The sequence below is a fragment of the Marmota marmota genome, unplaced genomic scaffold (genome assembly GCF_001458135.2).
Source record: "Marmota marmota marmota unplaced genomic scaffold, marMar, whole genome shotgun sequence".
NCBI lineage: Eukaryota > Metazoa > Chordata > Mammalia > Rodentia > Sciuridae > Marmota > Marmota marmota.
Window position 1 is genome coordinate 2881397 of NW_026000207.1, and position 18174 is coordinate 2899570.

Here is an 18174-nt window from a genome sequence, read left to right on the forward strand (position 1 = left end):
GGGCGGCAGGGGAGAAGGATGGATCGGCGATTCCTGGCGGGCTGGCGGCTGCCGAACCGACTCTCCAGCCCAGCGCCCCTGCAGTGCTCCGGCGGGCTCGGGGGTGCTGGGCTCGCGGACCGGGTGAAGGGGCGGGGCTACTGTCTGGGCGTGGCCGTATGCGGTTTGAGACCGGAGGGCGGGGTCATTTTCAAGTGGAAGGAACCAATGAAGAGGAGAGGTCGGGGAAGTGGGAGGAGCCATTGAAGAGAGGGAGGGTGGCGGGGCGGGGCCTAAAGGTGGAGCAGCTTACTCTGGCAGGAGTATCCCTGGCAGGGGCTGCGGTTCAGGGCGGCCAGCGGGGAGGGGTTGGGCTAGGGGCGAGGGGATGCTCCGAGCAGCCGCGCCTCAGCAGGGCGAGGTGGAGATGTGCAGGTGGTCGGGGTACTTGATGGCGGGAGGGTAGTTCTGCGTCATCTGGATAGAGACGTCGCTTGAGATGTCCGACGGGCTGCGGCCCCGACGCCACGCCTCGGGCTGCAGAAACTGGCCGGAGTAGTCGGAGCAGTCGCTGAGACGCGGACGGTAGAAGGCGGGGTGCGGGCGGTACATCTCCTCCTCCGCGTAGCGCTTGGTGAACAGGTACACCGACATCACGCCGGCCCCCTGCGGCAAGGCACCGTCAGAGTCCCAGAGGCGCCCCCAGGCCTCTTACCAGAGCCCAGTCCCCTCCTCTCGCAGAACCCAACAGTCAAGGCTCCAGTCCGCTCTTCCCCCAAGCCCGTGGAGCTCAAGCCCTCAGGCACTCCCTTCTTCCAGACCTGGGAGAACAAGTCCCCATTCCTCACCAGGACCCCAGGAGCTGGAGTTCCCAGATCCCTCCTCTCCAGGACCAGGGGTTAGACCCCCCCAGTCCCGCCATCTCCCTCATAACCCAGAGCCTACATCCCAGCCTCCTTGTCCTCCTGGGCCCAGGAATCAGGCCCCCATACCCTCCTGCCTTGACCCTAGAGTCTGGGCCCCACCGACATCACCTCTTTGAGCAGGAAGGAGGAAGCCGCGAAGGCAAAAGACCACCCATAGCGGTAATGGAAGTACTGTTCGGAGCTGCTGGGCCTGTTCATGACCTCGTCGTTGATGCTGGAGATGTAAAGGACCAAGCCCACCACCAAGGAGAGGCCTAGGGGGAGCAGAGCAGGGGCCCTGGTGCATGAGGAAGTGGAACCCCAGCCCCACAGCACCGCCTTCCCTCCCCCCCACGTCCAGGACCCCCTGGGCTGGACCTAGAGTAGGTACAGGGAGTCTGAAGAGGAACCAACAACCTCCTCTTCACCCTACCCCAAACCTGCCACCCAGACTCTCAGTGTAGCTGGGAAAGCTAAAGATGGACACCAACCAACAATCACAAGCAGGGTGATATGAGCTATGAGGCATCAGGCACTGAGCTCTGTGGGTCCAGAAGAGGCCCAAGGCCACCTGGGGCAGGACCAAGGGAAATCAAGGAAAATTTCCTTTGTCCAAGTCCTAAAGGATGAGCCCCACCATTTCCTGGCAGCGGGAACAGCATGGGCAAGATTTGATGGGGGGCACACCAAGCTAGTCTATCCTACAACATGGGCAACAGCCACAGAATTGAGGTTAGAGAAGGGAGCAGGGATAAGGTCCTGATAGGCCTTGAATACCAGGCTGAGGAGCTGAGCATGATGCCAGGGGTACTGGGGAGCCATGGCAGCTTGGGGCAGAGGAAGGACACAGACAGATCAGAGTGTTAGAAGACCCTTTCAGGGCTTTGGTGTTGGGAACAGATGGGCAGGGAGTTGTGATATTCTATGGGGAAGAGAACGAGGCCTGAGCTGGAAAGAAGTGACAGCATCAATGATACTGTAAGCAGCTACTTATGTGGGTCTTGGTCTGTGCTAGGTGCTGTTCTCAGCATTATATAGGAAGTAACTCATTCAAAACTCAAAACAACCCTTTGAAGTAGACACATTTTATCACCACTTACAGCGGAAGAAACAGAGGCACATGGAGCGTGTGGAGAAGTCTGGCTTGAGAATTTCAAAAAGCAAATAACACTTTCCTAATATGAACTCTGCTTTTAACAGCAGCCAGACCTGGGTGACTTAAGGAGGCCATACCATTTCTTGTCCTAAATCCATCTAACGTAGCCTTATCAGCGTCTTCCCTCAGAGTCCTACAAATAAGCATTGTGTGACTGTCACACCCAGAATCCAAACTCCTTTCATTGCCTCTAAGAGGGATCTGCAAACCATGACCCATAGACTACATCCAGTGCACCTCTTGTTTCTGAACAGCTTTTACATAATTAAACGGCTGAAAAACAATTCAAAAGAAGAATGATATTTTGTAGCATGCAGAAAGTATATGGATTTCTTTTGGCAGTTCTTCAAAAAGTTAAAGATAGAATTACCATATGACCCAGCAATTCCACTCCTAGGTATATACCCAAGGGAATCGAGAACATATGTTCTCCCAAAAAATTGTACACAAATGTTTGTAGCAGCATTCCCCAGTAGCCAAAAAGTGCAAACAGCCTGAATGTCCACCAGCTGATGAATGGATAAACAAACAGTGGGCCATCAACAGAAGGAATGTTATTTGGCCTGCAAAGGGGATGGGTGCCGACCTAGGCTACCACGGGAATGCACGGGAAACTGGTCCAAGAAAGAAGCCAGATGCTAAAGACCACACACCATGTGACCCCGTTCCTACTGAGAACAGGCAACAGCACAGAGACAGGAAGTAGATTAGTGGCTGCCAGGGCCTAGGAGGGAGGGCGACCATAACTGGCTGTTAACGAGGGTGCGATTTCTTGATGGTGATGAAGTGTTGTGACATTAGCTAAGGAGATGGTGGCACAGCTTTGTGAATCTACCAAAAAGCCTATGATGCACATTACATGAACAGTATATTGTGAATTACATCTCAAATTTGAAGAGTATATGAATTTCAAATTTCTGTCCCTATAAACACAAATTTCTTGGCTCACTGCCACACCCATTTGTTGATATATTGCTGACTGCTTTCTACTGCTGTGGAGAGCAGAGTATTGCGACAGACAGACAGCAAAAGTGCAAATCTTTGTGATCTGACCCTTTACAGAAAAATTTTGGTGACCTTGTAGACACTAATACCTGCACTGCCTGGTCCCCACCAACCTCATCCCTGAGAAGTCCTCCCATCCCTCTGCTTAAGCTACCTACTTCCTTGCTCTCCCCTCTTCCTGGAGTGCATCAAGCTAGTTTCTGCCTCAGGGCCTCCACCTGTGCTGTTCCTGCCCCCGGAATATGCCTCTCCCAGTTTCCTGAGTGCCTTCCTCCAGTTTGTCACCTCTGTTTTTGTTTGTTTGCTTCGGTATTAGGAATTGAACCTGGGGCACTTAACCTGTGAGCAGAGTCCCCAGCCCTTTTTATTTTTTATTTAGAGACAGGGTCTCCTTAAGTCCCTTAGGGTCTCACAAAGTTGCCAAAGCTGGCCTTGAACTTGTGATCTTCCTGCCTCAGCCTCCCAAGCTGCTGGGATTACAGGCCTGAGCCATGCACAAGGTTCCAAATCACTTTGACTACAGGTGTGCACCACTGTGCCTAGTGTTTGTCACCTCTTTTTTTGGGGGGGGAGGGTTATACCAGGGATTGAACTCAGGGGCACTGAGCCACACCCCAGCCCTATTTTGTATTTTATTTAGAGATAGGGTCTCACTGAATTGCTTAGTGCCTCGACATTTCTGAGGCTGGCTTTGGACTCATGATCCTCCTGCTTCAGCCTCATGAGCTGCTGGGATTTGCTGGCTGTTTGTCACCTCTTTAAAAAGGCATTGAGTTAAGCCAGGGACAGTGTCACACAACTGCTGCATTCCCCTACTTAGGACATGGAGGCAGGAGTGTGGTTTGATTCCAGAGGTTCAAGGCCACCTGGACAACACAGTGAGACCCTGTCTTAAATAAATAGGTAATAAATTTAAAAACCTCCCTCTTTCAAAATTAGATAAATGCAGATGAAAACTAAGCAGTCAGATGATCAAAAGCTTCCCAACATCTTCAGGTAAGACTGGGAGAAGGTGAGAGTGCAGAACAGTGTGACTCTGAGCAGGGGCTGTGGCAATACCTAACAAAGCCCCGTGTGAATCAATCCTTTACCTCTAGGAATTTATCCTGAAGGCCTCCCTCTGATCATGTGGAAAATCAGATGCACAAGCAAACTGACTGCAGCATGATTTGTAATTGGAGAGGCAGGAAATGCTCTCGTGGAGATGGAATCCACTGTGGCACATCCGTCCAACAAAGTGCTATGCCTCAGTGAAACAAGGAGGGAGACCTCCGGGACCCAAGGCAGGGTCACAGTCCAGACCACACCACCAAGCGCAAGGAGCAAGGCAACTCGTGGACCTGAGTGCTCAGCAAGCTGCCTCTTAGGCGGGAAAGAAGCATGCTTGAAGATACAGGCGTGCACCTGCTTCTCTGTGGAGAGGCGCATGGGAGGCAAAAGGGGTGGGTGCCAACAAGGAGAGAACACTGCACCTCTGAAACTGGGCAAATATTTTATATTAAAAGAGAATCATCCAGACGGGGAAAACTGAAATTAAAAATAAGCAAATAAATTAATCTAATCCTATATTAAATTAAAAATATGGCCACAGTAGGAAGGAGCATAACCTAAGTAAAAGTGTGTGTGTGTGTGTGTGTGTTTGTGGGGGGGGGGGCGGTGCTGTGGATTGAATCCAGGGCCTGTGCTTGCTAGGCAAATGCTCTATCACTGAGCTACATCTCCAGCCCCCAAGCAGCTTTTAAAAACAGCACTTTGCCAAAAACAAAACAAAACAAAACAAAACAAAAAAAACCCAAAACAGCACTTTGCCTATATATATCAGACTAAAGACCAAAGACCTACAAAGTAATCTTGAGCCTTTCTTAGTAGATTTTTTTTTTGGGGGGGTGGAATCTAGGGGTAGCAGTTCTGAAGTTATTTCATGTGCATTGTGGGGTTGAGTGGACCTATGAATACACTGATGCTTCAGGGAGTGAGAGCTTCTCACTCAGAAAGAAGAAAGGTACAAACAAAGTAAGGCAAGAAAACTCGTGGAGTGTTTTGATATCATTAGAAGCTCCTGCTCCTTAAATATGTTTAATTTCCCAGCCTTCTGACCTGAAGGTCCTGAGAGTGGCACCCCGAAAAGCACTGAGCACACCAAGCCCCCCTGCTCTTGGTTCCTAATGTCATTCCTCACTAAAAGGAACTAGACTCCCTGAAGACACAGCCAATTTGAAGCCAGGGGTAGGGGTGGTAAAGAGCCAGGAGCCATGGCACAGGTCTATAATCCCAGCTACTGTGGAGACCCAGACTGGAGAATCACAGGTTCAAGGCCAGTCTCAGCACTTAGTCAGACCCTGTCTTAAAATAAGAAAACAAACTAAGGGCTGGGACATGGATGGGTGATAGAGTGCTTCCCTAGCATGGGTGAGGCCCTGGGTCCCATCCCACAAGGACCAGCTAGAAGAGCTTCCTGGTAGTCAAATTGAGGACAGTATGAGCACCAAAGTGAATGATTCAAGCAAAGTCATGTGACAAGATGAAAAAAAACTTTTTTTTTTTTTTAAGTATGAGTCCATGCTGATATTTCTAAAACTTAATAAGAGAAATAAGGTTGGCTTCAGTAGCGTCCCCATTTGTACACGAGGGTGGCACGTTTTAGGTGCAAGAGAGCATCACCAGGGACGCTGAATCGGTAGACGACAGAACCTCCCCATAGACTGTCTACGACACCGCCAATCATCGGGCAGGTGGACTCCAAGGGCCCGTGTGGAAGGCTGAGCTAGCCTCTGCTTCCTTCGGGTAGTGCTCCCGCTGAGAATGCGTAACCCGGATCCACTCACAGGGACACCGTGGGACAGTCTACAAAACCACTGACTGCACAGTTCAAAAACGCCAACATGAAAGACTGGGGGAAAAAAAGCATCGGAGCTATATAAAAGACGAAAGAAAAGCGTACAGAGCATCGACTGCACAGACCCACAGAGACAGCCCAGTGCCAGCAGAGCAGGCGGGCAGCAGGCACTGGCCGCAGAGGGAGGAGAGCGACAGAACAGGAGAAAGCAGGATTCCAGAGGAAAATGTCCTCGTGTGCATCTGCACAAACTCGCTGGAGGCGCCCAGGAGCGCCCAGAGGCTGCGGTCAGCTTCTCGGAGTTTCTAAGAAGTGTTCAGAGAGAATAAAGTCTGCCAAGGAGAAAGGAAATTTGAAGACAGGCCAAGGGCAGAATGAAAGGGAAAGGGCCACCTAGATCTTCCTGAACGGGAAAGAGAAGTTCAAAGATCCCAAAGCACCCAAGAGGCCTCCTGTGGCCCTTTTCTTGTTCTGTTCAGAGTATCAAAGGAGAACATCTCGGCCTGTCCACCGGTGACTTTGCAAAGCAGCAGAAACAGGAAAGGCCTACTGCTGCCCACGAGGCTAAAGGCAAGCCTGCGGGGCAAGGAGAGCGAGTCTTCAAGGTGGGAGGAAGCCAACCCGAGAAAGAGGAGGGAGACAGGGAGGACCGCAGGGCACGAGGGGGAGGGGGGCAGATGGATATGTTGAATGTTTTCCTCTTTATAGCATCTAACCCCCTGTACCTACCTTACTCCTTTCAAAGAAAAAAATATGATTTTTTTTTTAATCTGTAAGGAGATTAAAGAGACAAAGGAAATGCAAACCATGGCCCTAGGTTGGATCCTGAGTCAGAAAAAAAATGACCACAAAGGAGTATTGGGGCAACTGCTGCAATCTGGGTATGGACTATGTATTACCTGAAAACATTCAACTTTCTGAGTTTGACTATTGTACTGTGGTTTCATAAGAAAACGCCCTCATAGCTGGGCGTGGTAGAGCAAGCCTGTAGCCCCAGTGACTCAGGAGGATGAAGCAGGAGGATAGAAAGTTCAAGGCCAGCCTGGGCAATTTAGCAAGACCCTTTCTTAACATTTTAAAAAAGGATTGAGGATGCAGCTCAGTAGTGAAGTGCCCCTGGGTTCAATCCTCAGTGCAGTCGGGGTGGGGGGTGGATGCCCCGTTCTTAGGAAACATGTGCTAAACTATTTAGGAGTGAAGTGTTTGCAACTTATACTCAGGTGTTTCTGTGTGTACATCCATGTGTATGCACAATGTATATATTACATATGTGAGTAACACATACAACACAAGTGTACATGTACACGTGGGTAGAAGCTGGTCTAGGTGAAAGCTATCTGACAGTTCCTGGTATCCTTTTTGCAACTTTTCCATAGGTTTGCATTTTTTTCTAAAAAAAAAAAAAAATTAAAATAAAAATGAACACAGCCCACAGTGCTGCAGTGTGGCCTTGCAAATTACTTCTTCATTGCAAAGAGAAAAGCCTACCTCATCAATGGAGAGCTCTGATGGACATCACCTGTACCAAGGGCTCAAGTTTCACGTGGCTGAGGCTGACAGGGGCAGGGGGCGGGGACTGCCTGACATTAGCTGCTACTGAAGTGATCCAAAAGTCAGAGCAGCACCTCAGAGTTTTCTGGGTAACCACGTTTAATCTGCTGTCATCGAGCCTCTAGTCTGACAACGTCCAGCTTACAGAAAATATAAGAAAGAGGAATAGATTAAATGAGGAGTCGGGTCAATGAAGGCTGGGGATACTCTGTGGGACCCCCTGTCCTTCAGGGGATGATGTGTGAATCAAGGTGAAAGTGCCCGAGCCAGAGAGCAATCCCAGTAGCTCAGGAAGAGGCCCAGACATGAAGCGTCTGTCCATGGGTGGAATGCAGGAGGACGCGAACAGCACCACCTACCTATGAAGTGCTCTTGCCAAAAACAAACCCAGATCTGCCCAGGCTTCCCGAGATCTTAGATGGCTGAATACACGGGGACATGATTGGGAAACTCCAGAATGTGGGAATTCTACACGACAAATGGCCAGATTTCTTCAAAATACAAATGAAAAATAAAAATAAAAACATACAATCAAGGAGAGGAACTGAGATTAAAAGTCTTCAGAGATCTATCAACTAAATGCACATGTGGAATTTGGATCCTGATTCGCAGCAAACTAGCCATTAAAAGACACTGAGGAGCCCGGTGGGAGGACTGAACGCTAACCAGATAAGAGATGATATTGAGCAATTCTTCTTATTTGTTTGGGCTTGATAATGGCAACATGGCTATAGTAAATAAAAGAGTACTTTCTAACTCAGGGATATACTAAAATACTTGTGGACAAAATGGGTTGCTGTCTGAGGCTGGCTTTAAAATAAGGCAGCAAAGTACAGAAAGGGGACACGGTGGTGTGACTATAAAAAGCCCGCCATATGCTGGCAATCGTTGGAACCCAGTGAAGGGTGCCCGGGGCTTCCCTAACCAGTCTTTCCATATTTTCAGAATGAAATATATTTTGAAAGTCAATGTTGGAAAAGAAACATTGTGGCACAACCAGTCTCCATGACAAGAGATTTATTAACGAAATGCCGCGCGTGAACCTAGACCCAACCCTTGTTCTGAAGGGAAAGCTCAAAAGCAGTCTTCCTCCTTCCCCCCTCCCTCTCTCCCTCCTTTCCTTCTTTTCCTTTTCTTTCTTTTTTCTTCCTTCCTTCCTTCCTTTCTTTCTCCATAACATTGAGGACAGAACCCAAGGCCTCCTGCATGCTAGGCAAGGGCCCTACAAATGCGCTACACCCCCAGTCCAGAAAAAAGACATTCTTGAGAGACAACTGGGACAGTAAGAAAACGGATTAAATTATATTGTGGAATTTTTATCAAATTTCTAACTGTGCTAGCAGCATTGTGGTCCTATGGAAGAGTGTCTGCATCCTTAAAGGATGCACGCTGACCTTGACTTTTTAGAGATGAATTATCATAATGCCTACAACTTACTTTCAAATAACAAAGCCAAGAATGTGTATGGTGTGTATAAAAAGGAGTGGGGGGCGCAGATATTTTAGATCAGGTGATTCTGATGGGTGTGACAGAGCAATGACTCACTCTCCTTCCTTAACCTGCTTGGTATCCTTTGTGGCACGCATCACCACTTCACATGCTCCTGCTTGTCATTTCTTTTCTTTCTTCTTCTTCTTCTTTTTTTTTTTTTTTGTTCTGGGGATTGAACCCAGGGCCTTGTGCATGCAAGGCAAGCACTCTACCAACTGAGCTGTGTCCTCAGCCCTTGTCATTTCTTTATTGTACACGTCCCCCAACTCACGAGGAAGCTAGGGACTCTATGATGCCAGTACACGTCCACTTGGTCCTCCTGGGTAGCATTCTTGGCACCTAACAAAATACCCGGCAAGGGTGAGTGCATGAACACTCTTGCCAGGCAAACAGAACCTCTGCAAAAGCACATTGACTGCCTTTGTCTCTTCTTTTAAATCTTAACTAACATATATTTTTGTGCACTGGAGATTGAACCCAGGTAACACTCTAAGCTACACTCTGACCCTTTTATTTTTTTATTCTGAATCTTGCTAAGTTGCTGAGGCTGGCTTAGGATTTGCCATCCTCCTGCCTCAGCCTCTGGAGTAGCTGGGATTACAAGCAGGCACCACCGTGCCTGGCCTAATCTTTCATTCACTCCAAATCCCACTATTCATTCATCCCTTCTAATAATAAACTTTCCTCACTCTGGACACCATAGCACTTCTGACCTCTAGTATTCCATAATTTCGACACTTGGGAAGAGAGAGCCTGAGAAGTGCTATCCAGTGGAACTTGAGACAGGGTTGAAAGACAGGCAGGTTTACAGGGAAGGAATACCAAGGAAGCCCAGATGCCAGCCCCACTCAGTGCCTAAACCAAATGCAGGGGTTATCTCCATCCCTCTCTCTCTACGCCACAAAGAGTCATCACCCACCAAATGGTCCACTTTATTTCTGGGTTCTTCATGTATCAAAACCCTCCCTGCAGCCCCAGGTGCCTAGCCCAGCTTGGCCCTTATTCTCTATGCCTGTGTCATTGTTTCAAAATCTTTATCATCCTGCTTCAGATACTGGTTCTCTCTAAAAACAGGATGGACTCTAGCCCTCTGTGCTCTCAGCTCCTCTCGGCTCCCTGCTTCCCACAGGGGAGGCATCCACCTTCAGCCTGGAAGTCCAGGGCTGATCCAGTTCCTGCTGGTGACCCTGCCTCCCACCCACTCCAGCCTGGAGGTGAGCCCCTGCTTTACCTTACAGTACTAAGTAGCCAACAGTCCCCAGCAGCAGAGCCAGAAGCAGGGTCTGTAGCAAATATCTCCAATGAGGAAAAGGCTTTTTAGAAAATAAGCCATTCTTTCCTTTCTCCATCCTGGCCATTTCACCATGGCTCTGATTCTCCAAAACACACACACACACACACACACACACACCCCTCCCTCCCTCCTCCCTTCCTGTCTCTGTAATCTAGCTCTCATACTCTCTTCCCACTCCCTCGACTACACCTGCTCCATAATTCTTAGATCACAGTAGGCAAAATCAAGCTGAATAGAACCAACCTGGCTTCAGAACAATGGGGTTTCAGCACCATGGACAGCTGCTCCCGTGCCTCTACACATGCTATGAACATTTCCATACAAGGCAATTTCCTTTCTTCATTGGAAAAATCCTCCCTTGCCCTTTCAGCACCAACGCAGGTGCCACCTCCTCTTGGAAGCCCTCCCTGGCCACTGCCCATGCCACCCGACTGTCTTGGGTGAATGCATCTCCCCTTTTCCAGAACGCCCTGAGCGGTCACTCCCCCTTCTACACTCCTCCATTCTGCAAACACTCTAGCGTCTACATCACACCGGCAACTCATCCAGGCTCTGCAGACAAGCAAGCACAGGTTTTGAAAGGTCCAGGCCCTTTGGGGTTTACATTCTGGTAGAAAGAGGCTGAAAACACACGAGACGAGAACAGCAGTAAATACTATGAAGATACATAAGGGCTGCTGGATTTGTTAGAGAAGGCAACTCTGAAGAGAAAAAGGTCTGAGCCCCTTGAGGATGAGGAGCAAGCGACCCACACAGAGAGGAACGTGGGTTAGACATCCCAAGATCAGCCTGCGATCCATGTTCTGAGTCAAGAGTGCCAGTGGGTTAGGAAGTGGGGTCAGAGGTTGAGCAGCAGCCAGATCGTGGAAGAGCTTGTGGGCTGGAGTAGGCATTCTGTATTTAAGTCCACCCAAAGGAATCGAGTTGGTGGTGACAGGCTCTGACCAAGGCCCAGATTATATCTGGATTCCTGTTTAGAGTGGGTTGTATCTCCAGGGCCAAGCACCGGGTCTGGCACACAGGATGCCCCATGACTGCACGAGTGAGCAGAGGTACAGGTCATGGGTGAGAGCAGTGTGTGTACGCTTGTGCATGTGCTTGCCTCTTATGGCCTAGAAAAAGAAAATCAATGCCCTCTACCCCACCCCCAGCAAGTCATGTGGTTCCATTGATCCCCTTGTGATGTCCTTCTCTCGTACAACTGTCCAACTGCCCCTATGCCCACACCTCCATCCCACACAGACCTCATCGGCCCCTGCATGGGCCACTATAGGAGCCACCTCCTCTGTGACACCACTTCCAGTCTCCTTCCCCTAGTCCATGCCCAGAACAGTTCCTGAGGGATGTTTAACCCCCAGCAATGCCCCTCTCCCTCCCCGGCCCCAGCCCTCACTGCTTTCTCTAGAACCAAGTGCCAAATCCATCAATAAACCCTCCCCGGGCAACTCCTGTGTGTCTCTGAGACTCAGAGTCCTCTTTGTGAACATGAGGTGATTGGACCAGGTCATTCTGTTCCAAGATCTAAGATACTGGTGTTAGGTCCTTTGTTTTTAGAATTTTTAAAATTTTAGTGGGGCAGGGTAATGCCATGGTGAGGGAGGCCTGGGTTGGAATCCATTTTTAATGCAAAAAACTTAACCTCTGAGTATTTCTGTTTCCTCAGTGGTAAAATGGAGATAATAATGGTACCTGCCTTGTAAGTCAAGACAAATAAATAACTTAATTTGTATAAAGTGCTCAGAACTGCTGGCCCCACGGCACTCTGTGTGACTGCTATTACTTCTGCATTTCAGTGTTTGTTCATTTATTTCCCCTACATGTTGAGTACGCACTCTTTCAGTCCAGGAACTTCACACCCGTGATCTAGATCAGGGGTTGGCCAACTACAGTTTGGTCACCAAGTGTTTTTGTATGGTTTACCAGCTAAAAAAATTTTTTTTTTGGTCTACTGGTGGGGAAAAATAAAAATAAAAGAAGCACACTATTTCATGACACATGAAAATTACATCAAATTAAAATTTCAGGGTCCATAAATGAAGTGTTATTGGCAACAATTCAGCAAGAGAAGGTCTTAAGTCACCTAGGAAGTGTTAGTGGTAGGATTTGGACCCCGGTCATTCTAGGTTTGCCTCCTGTGCCTCTACCCACTGTACCCCATAAGCCTGAGGACACAGGAATGGTTCCCTGGGATAGAACACTTTGGTTGTAGTCTCGGAAATAAACTCAAGGAAGAGTTTCAGACATAGGGTTCGATCTCTTCCAAGTGACTCTTGTTGGATCAGAAGTCTGACGTCCAGCCCTGACTGCATCATTGACTCTCGGCTTAACCTTGGGCAGGCAGTTCCTGGTGCAGTGGTGTGTGAACACGTGGTTTGGGAGAATACCCTTGGTTCTAATCCCAGTTCCATTGACTGGCTGTCACCTCCTCTAGTCCCTCTCCATTTCTGTGAACTGCAAACAATGGGGCTTTCCTCCTAACGTTTTTGGGTAGGTTGAATAAAACTCCCCATGCTACCTACTCCTGCCCCACTTTCTCTCTCTAGGCCACTATTTTTCTATCTGAAAAATGATGAGACCTTGCTGCTCTGACACTCTGGGATGGTGATATTCTACATGTCTTATTTTAGCTCAGTCTGGCTCCACATGCCGTGATCTGAGTTTGCTCAGAGGTTGCACCCTGGTTTCCCTGGAAAAGGTCTCGTCAGGCGAGGTTGAAGGCTCGGGGGAGGTGTGGCTAGAGAGCTGGGTGAGGAGCAGGGAGGATCCTGGAGGAGGGGACACTGAAGAGGCTTCTTCAACTCTGCACAGTCAACCAGAAAGATGAGGCCAAGGGCAGCTCTAGGGGGACAGCGTGGAGGTGAGACACACGGCAGGGTTTGTTTATCAAACATCAGCTCAGCTGCAAGTACCTGACTTCAGCTCAATTAAATTGTGGCAAATTCATTCAAATGGAATTGGAGAACTGAGTCAGAATGAATTGGGGTCAGCTGGACTGGACTGACAGGCCTCCCATGTTTGAGCTGCACTGGGCTAAGCTGGACTGAAGTGGACTGCACCGAGCTGAAATTTGGAAGGGTAAAATCCAGAGTGAAGTCTACTGGAAGTCTGAGCCCTTGAGTCATCTGGTACCAGTTTAGACTGGTATCTTGGGCAACTCTTTGTGTGTGTGTGTGTGTGTGTGTGTGTGTGTGTGGTGTGGTGCTGGGGATTGAACCCAGGGCTTTGTGCATGCAGAGCAAGCACTCTACCAACTCAGCTGTATCCCCAGCCCTCTTGGGCAACTCTCTACACAATTCTGGATCTCACGACCCCGCTTTATCAAGCAAGTGATGATAACAACTCTGAGAGATATCATGAGAGGAGTATGAGATCATACAAAGAGCCTCTAACCTCAAAAGAAAGGAAAAAGAACTGTATGCAAATACAGAAGTCTAGCTAACAACATGCACAGTGGAGTGTTTAGGGTTAAGTGAACAGACACCTGAAATTTACTTTGAAACCCATCTAAAAAGTAAGAGAGATGAATGGAGGGTTAGAAATATAGACAGAGGAACAGATATAGGATAACACAAATCTAGCAAGACGCCAATCGTTGACCCAAGTCCTGCACACATGAGCATTCACTACAAAACTTTTGACTTTCTCTTTGAGAAAAATTAAAATGTTGCACAGAAAATAAAGAGCTTTGTAAACTGTTAATTACTAAAATATCAGTGGTGGTTAAAAATACAGCTCTGGAGGCGACTGGTGTGCCTTTGATTCCCAGCTCTGCCTCTCACTAGTTGTGTGGCCCTCAGCAAATGACTTCATTCCTCTGAGTGTTTGCTTCCATATCTGTAAAATGGGGCTATTAATAGCACTCACCTCACAGGGTTGTTGTATCAGAACAGAGCAGGGCAGCTTATTAGCACCCAATACGCATCTGCTATGATTTGGTTCTCTAAGCAATGCTGTGCAGTGGGCACGGTGCTAGCTTCATTTCATGGAGAAGGAAAGTGGGGTTCAGAGAGGTTCTGCAACTCCTCCCAAGACACACAGCAAGGAAACAGCTTTCTAAGTGGGAGAGGGGCCACTTGAAACAATTTCCCCAACTTACAAGTTCTTTCCTTCAGCTCACCTGACAGGATGAAGAAGATGCCAGAAACGAAGGCTAGGATGGTCCTCTGAGGGCGTATGTGGCCGATGTTGCTGATGACGAAGGCCGTGAAAACGAGGAACAGACTGACCATGGGGAAGGGAGTGGCCGTGCGCACTGTCTCTGGGAGAGGCGGACAGTGAGAGGCAGGGTGAGGGGGACTCTCCAGTGGGACACCTCCCCAAGCTCTCATCACCCTGGTCCCTTCGGCTCCTCCCCTTCCCCGTTGACTCCTCCCCTTCCTGATACTTCCCGGCTGACTCCACCCTTCTCCAGGTCACACCCCGGGCTTGACCCCTCCCCTCCCCTTTCCTGCGACTCCTCCCCGTCCAGGCCCCGCCCTTTCAACCTGCCCCTTCTCCCTCCACTCGGTTTTCCTCTAGCCTCTGCTCTTGGACCCCTCCCCTTCCCAACGTTGTCCCTCCTCCCGTGACCCCGCTAGTTTTCTGGGCACCTCCCCCCTCTTCCCCTCACTCAAAATATTCTCCGTGTTTTCCGTCACCAAGTTGATCTCTGGTTCAAGGAAGTATTCCGAGGCCACGCAGCGACCCTTCTCTCGACCTGGTGGGAAGACGAAGATGGCAGGATGACAGGGACGTTCCCGAGAGGTCGTTAGGGGCAGGACGGACAGTGCGTCCCCAGGACGGAGATGCCACACTTCCCCCGAGGGTTCTGGGCTGCTCTGTTATTAGGAGTGGGGATGGGGTAGGCGGGATGATCAGGAGTTCTTGTGAGTTGCCCTGGGGACACCTGGTTGGAAGAGGGCAGGGCTGGACCTGGGGTCCTCAGAGAGTAGACTGTTCACCGAAGACTCCGGGACCCGATAGGAATAAGGACGCAGGTCAGGATTCCTGAAAGGCCGGGGTCTCTGTGGTCAACCGGGAGGCTGGATTCTTTTATCCGGCCCATGTCACCCTGGAACTGTCCAGGGGACTCTGACTCAGACTACGGAGTCTAGAGTTAAGGAGAGCAGGGGTGGGCAGGGGTCTGAGGACCTGAAGTCTGTCAGCATCAGGCTCCTGGTCTAGCGAATAAAGGGCTAGGCACGGGCTCCACATAGAAACCTGGGCTTCCAGAAGGGAAGCAGGGTCGGCTTCTGGATTTCGGGAACGGGGACTATGGATAAGTACTCAGGGTCCCAGGCAAGGCTGGACGGGTGGGCAAAGAGCAGGTGAGCTGCTGCACCTGCAAAGAAGCAGACTCGCCAGAGGCCAGCGTGCAGCGCCATCTTGACCTCGGTGGTCTGGTTCTGCGGCAACACAGTGCCCTCCTCCATGTACAGCCAGTAGTCCGTGCTGACCGCGATGCCCACGAGGAGCAGGCCGCATGCACCGAACACGCTGCTCAACAGGGTCAGGGCGCGGCTGCTGCAGTGACTCATCCTCAGCGGCGGGGGGCGCCCTGCGGGGCCTGCGGAACCAGAATCTGAGGTGCAGAACCACGAGCGGATTCACCCAAGTCCCCAACCTGTGGGGCCAGTTGGTATACGGGGCCCTGGCCAGAAAGCTAACTCCACAACCAAACTCTCAAAACACGAATTCTGTGTCCTGAGCCCCCACCCGGCCCTGCATACTGACTGGAGCCACCAACTGTTGACCCTCAACCTCAGGATGGGCCTTCTGGTATCTGCTAACTGTGCTCTGCCTCCAGGTTCCTAACCCCAGGTTTAGATTTCCAACCACAAGCCTCAAATCTACTTATCCCAGGCCTGGACCTGGTTCCAAATGTCATGGCTTTTATCACAAATTCTAATTCCAGATTTCCAATTCCATCACCAGACTCCCAGCCCTAACCTCCTGCCTTGAACTGAGAACCTGGTCTTAGAATCAGAGTCCCCAACCTTGAGCCTGACTTGGTGACAGAGAACTATTAGGCTGACAGGCAGCTTCAACCCTTATTCTGTCCTGACCTAAGCTCCCAGACCAGTACCCATCATCTCAACATTAAGCCAGGACTTAGGTGCCTGCACCTGGCGCAGTAGGCTTAGATTCTGGATGCTGTGTAACTTGACCTATTCAGAAACTAACCCATGCCCTGATCCAATGCCACGATATTTTTCCTTTGGACCCTGTCTCTGAACTGCAGAAATCCCCTAAGTGGGTCACTAATCAAGAATTCCTAACCCCCATATCTTGGTTTCAGACCCTTGACTTCAAGCTTACCTGAGACTTTGAGCAGAGGCCCCATCAAAGCTTAAACTCTCGGACTTGACCCTAACACCCCATTCTAACACCATGAACTTGACTCATGACCTTCTAAAGCTGATCCTGTGCCTTGACCTCAATTTGGCACTCCAATCTAAGATCACTGCCACAATCCAGAGCCAAAATCCCAGAACCCTAATTTCACCCTCCCAGATCAGGCAGCCCCTGAACCTGGGATACTGGGTCTTGGTTACAGGCTTCTGGATCCCAGGATAGTGAGACCCAGAGACCTGGAACCATGATCTTGACTAGAGACTCCAGAATGCCTAAACAACAAGCTGGGGGTACTCTTGACCCAGCATCCCAACCAGAGCATCCCAGTAAAACTAGGATCCTCATCTGCTGGCTAGAAATCAGAGAACTAGGAATTTTAGGATCCCATCCCCCATCAAATGACCCAAAAATTCCTTACCAGAGATTCTGCCCCTGACTTCTCATGCTAGGACTTCTAATAACAGACACTCTTCAACATCAACCATGGAATGCAGATACCAACACTGAACCCTCTGAACAAGAAATCCCCAGTTCATACCTATGGTCTCCCAAAGTCCAATTGGCAACCCAGATATTCCAACCAGGAGGCCCCTAAACATGAAACGGAAGGATTTCCAGTTCCTCACCTGCAATCCTCATATCCCCCTTCCCCTAAACCACACAATGCCATGATATGGGGGCTCACCTTGGGATCCTCAGCCTATCTCAGCCAGAGACCTCAACATCCCCGAATACCAGCTCTATCCATCATCTTTTTGACAGAAAAGTTTGAGACCCCCTAAATACTCGCCAAACAATGTAACCAAGACGTGAGACTCCACCTTCCTTAACTAGAATTCTTGAAACTTTGAAACTCTGTCCCACCCCAATAAGGACCCCGGAGTCTAAGACAAGCCCCCACCCTCCTATTCACAGCATCAAGATCCCCCCCAGGGATCAGGGACTGGCAAAGCTCTAGCTAGCTTTTCTCCCAACCCCCACCGGCTGGCTCCAGGGCTTGACCGCCCGCCGCCTGCTCGGCTCCAGTCCTCTCAGTTGGGAAGCAAGCATCCTAAACCCCGTCGCCGACTCTCTTGTCCAGGTAGCTGACACTTTCTTCTGTCTGCCTCCACACCCAGCTGGGATCTTGCCGGTCTGCACCCCTTCGAACACGCGCCTTCCTCGCTCCAGCCTCCCCTCTACCTGGCCGGCCCAGAGCTCCTTATTCTGCAGCCCATCCTCCTATGGGACCCTCCCCCCAGGCCTGGAGCCTCCTTCTCGTCCTTTACCCCAGGCATTTGAGTCCCTGGGGTCCTACTCCTCAAACCCGCAGTCCGAACTCCTTCTCCCTTCAATCTCTTGGGGAGACGGTAACTCCCCCTTTCTGGGGACCCCTTTCCAGATTCACACCCGGCTTTTCCGGCCTGTGCCCTCCACCCTCACTCCAGGTACCGCCTCTCAAGGACTCTGCCTAGACCCTCCCCAGTGGCAACGGTCTCTGAGACACCGGCGCTGGGAGTATAGTTTCCCGGCTCCGGGACCCTCGGACCCGGTCCTCCGGGAATCGCCAGGCCCAATTTCCCCTACATCCCCCCAGCCTCCTGAATTCGGGCGTCCTGACCGCCGGAGTCCCACCCCAGCCGCC

General features: G+C 50.1%; 1 protein-coding gene across 1 annotated transcript in view; it reads right to left on the minus strand.

Moving 5' to 3' along the window:
* Positions 1 to 41: 41 nt before the first annotated feature.
* The window catches only part of Cacng7 (calcium voltage-gated channel auxiliary subunit gamma 7), a 30090-nt gene continuing 11957 nt past the window's right edge, over positions 42 to 18174 (minus strand). The window contains exons 3-7 of the mRNA XM_015505450.2: positions 15538 to 15762; positions 14827 to 14913; positions 14335 to 14475; positions 1014 to 1159; positions 42 to 645 (exon numbers count right to left, since the gene is read on the minus strand). Coding sequence (XP_015360936.1) covers positions 388 to 645; positions 1014 to 1159; positions 14335 to 14475; positions 14827 to 14913; positions 15538 to 15733 — 828 coding nt within the window. The 5' untranslated portion in view covers positions 15734 to 15762 and the 3' untranslated portion in view covers positions 42 to 387. The remainder of the gene's footprint in view (positions 646 to 1013; positions 1160 to 14334; positions 14476 to 14826; positions 14914 to 15537; positions 15763 to 18174) is intronic.